The sequence below is a fragment of the Vespula pensylvanica genome, chromosome 1, assembly GCF_014466175.1.
Source record: "Vespula pensylvanica isolate Volc-1 chromosome 1, ASM1446617v1, whole genome shotgun sequence".
Lineage (NCBI taxonomy): Eukaryota > Metazoa > Arthropoda > Insecta > Hymenoptera > Vespidae > Vespula > Vespula pensylvanica.
Window position 1 is genome coordinate 12,670,443 of NC_057685.1, and position 4,453 is coordinate 12,674,895.

General features: G+C 37.3%; 1 protein-coding gene across 1 annotated transcript in view; it reads right to left on the minus strand.

The window, feature by feature from the left end:
• The window catches only part of LOC122629472 (paramyosin, long form), a 12,676-nt gene extending 11,922 nt beyond the window's left edge, over positions 1-754 (minus strand). Inside the window, exon 1 of the mRNA XM_043812953.1 lies at positions 335-754. Coding sequence (XP_043668888.1) covers positions 335-451 — 117 coding nt within the window. The 5' untranslated portion in view covers positions 452-754. The remainder of the gene's footprint in view (positions 1-334) is intronic.
• Positions 755-4,453: the final 3,699 nt, after the last annotated feature.

A 4,453-nucleotide genomic window follows, 5' to 3' on the forward strand; every position in this document is an offset into this window, starting at 1 on the left:
AACGCAAGACGTACAACTATTTTTATAGGCTAGCGTTTGAATAACTTGGACGAGGAGAGATAGTTTGGGTTGTACACTTTCGATTGGCACTAAGATGGTCCTTATGGTCACTGAACTTGCGCGCGTCACTGCCATTCCATTCAGATCACTCCTCACTTTGGTTGCTCGGCGAAGACACTCGCGTCTGTCGATCGTTTCTATCTCTCTTGCATTGACATATATTTTTCAGTTTCTTTTTTATATTTTTCTAGTTCACGCCAGATTATAGCACGACAATGTCTTAATAATATTTAATAGAATGTTTTCACAGGTGATAGGATGGGGATCAACATACCTCGAGTCTGGAGAGAGCACTCAGGTCGGCGCTGTATTCGATGCTGACATCGGCAGAGCCTGCACCGCCGGTTGAACGGTACGTGTATTTGGAAGTTTTCGCGACGGCCGAAGACATCCTCGATCTCTTCTACTGTAATCCTTTTCTTCCTTATCGATGGACACAACTCAATTGTCGAACTGGAACTTTTTTCTTCGACGGAGACACTTTGTTAAAAATATATATTTATATATACGTATATCCTCTTATCCGTTTCCTCGAGAACTCGGACTACTTAATAATTCTGTCTGGCTTTCTTTCTCTCTTCTTATTATCGTCGTTCGCTTCCTCGTTCTCGTTGTTCCTCCTCTTCGGCGTTTCGGAGCCGACCAGCGCCCTACTCGTAGTGCGCGACCCGTCGTCGTTCGTATGGCGCGCCGGCCGCCCCATGGCTTCCTCAAAATTCGACGCTCAACGCAGGCGCACTAGATCCTCTCCCTCTATAGATCTTCTCTCCTTCTTACCCTCACCCTCGCATCCTCGGCACACGTCTTCCTCGTCGCGTGTACTTACCACAACGAGAACAAGAATCATCATCTTATCGAGACGCCCACGTCGTGTATTACTCGAATTCTCTCTGTGATCTTATATCAAGAAGGAAATTATATCAAGAGGTAGAAAGAGAGAGAAAGTAGCAGTGAAAACGAGATCGATCGAGAAAATCTTCGCTGTGTTTCTTTTTTATGATTTGTTAAATGATTAGTATACATTTTTTTTTTTACAATTAATAGCTGAGCAATGATAATGACAATTATGCTTCCATTAGTCATATTTTGATTGTTGTAATATTTTTTTCTTTAGATATGTACGGTCTGATCCTATATATACTTTTACTACTTTCGCTCTGATAACTTTTACTAAATCAATCTATGAAATCAATGTTTGGAGCATAATGATCTCGTGACAAAGATTTCTGACGTGGCGGGATGAAAAGACATCGTTTGATTAAACCGATTGCCAACTAATCGCCAACTCGTCGCTAGAGCACTAAAAAAGAAACGCTGACTCAAGCGGGGACGGATTTTACGTTAGAACGAAAAATGCGTCCATTTTACTTTACATACGTATCTATATATTTCTTGGAATCATCGTAGAGCTTCGTCGAATGATGAATCGATCGAAATTTCTTTTTGATACTTTGAATAGTAAATGATTAAACTAATTTGATAGAAGCTATCCATTATTGATAGTATATTTCTAATTTTTTTTTTTTTTAACCATTATTGCTTGTACATTTATAATTTTCAAATTGTATGTAAGTCTGGAAAAATTTACATCGATATGTCTCAGTTTTCTTTCTCTCGAAATTAGGAAAAAATCATCATAATTAGTATTCTCATATTAAAGAATCGAACGATGAAGTCATCGAATAGAATTTCATAAGGATCAAAAAAAGGGGAAAGGGAAGAATTTATTCATCTTTCATTTGGAAAGAAGGGAAGGTCTCCGCGATCTTCTTTCTCCGGCGTTCCGACAGATTTTCACACAATTTCCTCGAGTCTCCCACCTCAAGCCAAGAGCGTCGAGTGTCTATAAAAGGTCGCCGAGCGATGGTGGGCAAAGACGTTTGGTCGGCCTAGCCGGGAGCTCCACGAGTAATTTGAGATTGGCCCCTTCTCTTTGCTACTTCTCATCCCTACTTTGTCGTCGTCTCCTCCCCGAGAGTCGATGTGGCTCACCCTGGTGGAGAATTCCAGTGGTGAGAGAGACCATCTCTTTCGTTCTTCTCTTCTCATCAGATCCGTGGACCAGAATAAACATCAACCTCCTTCTCTCTCTCTCTCTTTTTCTTTCTCTTTTTCTACTAATCATCCTGTATGTTCCTCGTATCCGCGTTTTCGATTAGAATTTTCTAATTAGATTAGTAATACTTTTCGTTTTCTTTTACTTTTTTATTTTTTTAGCTTGGCTAAATTTTTCGTAAATCGTATACATACATACATACATACAAATATATATATATGTGTGTGTGTGTGTGTGCGCGCGTTGTACGTAAAGCTAGGTGTACGTATTCATTTGAAAATACGCTAGCAAGTTAATCCTCTTCTCATTCGATACCGTTCCCGTTTTTCTCAATTCAGTTAAATGGTATCTACGGGTGCTTCTGGAGCTTCGTGAAAGCGCGCTGCCCTAATTTCCTATAAATATCTCCACTCCTGTTCGGCTGCAACTCTCATGCACTGTATCGAAAGATCTTGACTTCTTGACCATCTGTTTAGTGTTTATAAACATGGCCTCTCACCACTGATCGACATGTAAACTTGACCCCGCTCACCCTCTCCGTTCTCTTACTTTCTCTATTATATTCACCATATTATTCACAGAAATATCAAGAATATGATTATTACGAGAATCGATCGATTCCTTTCTTTGAAAATTGTATCTTTTTTTCGTTCGTCAAAATTCAATCATTGAAACGATTGAAAATTTGACGTAATCTTACATTTCTCTTAATGGTACCTCTCGGTACTAGTAACACTATCGTGTCATTGATCATCGAGACAGATTGATCGAGCATAGTGTAGCAGGTGGTAGCTTTCAGAACGTTAGTTCTCGTAGGTCTTTTATTAACGAGGAAACAGCTGTATTCGAAGCTTCGGATTGAAAGGAACAGATTGAGGATATTTAGAGAATAGGAATATGTGTGTTGCGATCTTGCGCCTTTTCGATCCAGATCGAATAGAATTTAGGTCGTCGTGGCTGGACAAACACAGGATACATAATGTCAATTTTTTTCTGAAATACATAAACTAGCATTTTTAACAAGCGATTATTTAATAAATTAAGTTGTATTAGAAGAAATATTATAAACGATTATAATATACAGGACACATGAGTAATATCATATCGACGTTAAGTTTGATTTCAATCAAGAAGAATTTGGAAATACGTAGGAGATAGACGATAAACGTTCGATAAATCCTCAACACATTAAAGCGCGATCCCGCGAAGAGCCGTTGACTCAGCGTCCAAAATCGTTGTGAAAAACGTCCAGCAGAGCTTTTCGGCATTGCGAGCAAAATCTCAAGATGACTAAGTTGTTCTATTCTTATCTTAACAGTGTATCCTTTGTATCTACTGGGAAAGTAGAGTAAGCTCGAAAGTGAGTCTTCATTTTGAATATGCGTTGTTCAGTTAAAAATGAGATTTATAATTTTGTAAATAAATATGTTTACAAGATGACGAAGAATCCATATTTTAAAAAATAATATATATTATTATTTCGAATATATTTTAATAATATTAAAAGCTCGTTATTGACAGATTAATTTGGCAAATTATTGCATTTAAAAGATAAATAACATTTTAGAAAGATCAAAGTTATATTTCTGTTTCTTTAACGCGTGACAAACGATCCATTAAACGTGTAATTCGTCTTGTTCGATATTAATTAGCGTCATCGCAGTTGCAAGCTTCTCGCCAATTTTCGATACTATTTTACTTTTGGCACAATAATTGTAAAGCTCTCGAAAAAAGCTCGAAACATTTTACTAGACGATGAAAAATGTGCGAGTCGTTAAATATTGATAAAAAATCAAACTTAAAAAGAGAGATCAAGTGGATACATTATTTCTCAAAATGATCTTTAAAAAGTTCTGAGAGCTTTTTCGGATCATGACACTAGTGCCATCTTCTTTGAAAAGAATATACTGGCACTGTAGGAAGATCCGACTTACACGCTGTTTAACTTCTATCGGTACATACACCGAGGACAGCTTTCACAAACACGAGGTAACTTGTGTATCAAGTGTATCGCGTGAATTCGAAAGCTTCACCGAAGTTAGCAGCACGATTTCTTAAGACGAGGACATTGAAAATTAAAATAGAAAAATATCGTTGATTTCAACGGAGAAAGGAGGAAAAAAGTTCAAGAAGGGAAAAAAGAGCTTTCCCGTAAAATCTTATATACCACATTCGAAATTTCTAAAGCTTGCAAATTTCAATTTTTCTTCATTTTCTTCTAGAGATCTTAAGAAAGAAGAAAAAAAGAGAAGACGAAAAAAAAAATTAAGAGACGAACGTTCAAAGAATAAGTTCTCGAGAAAATTAAGTTCTCTTTCTCTTTTTTTCTCTTTCTCC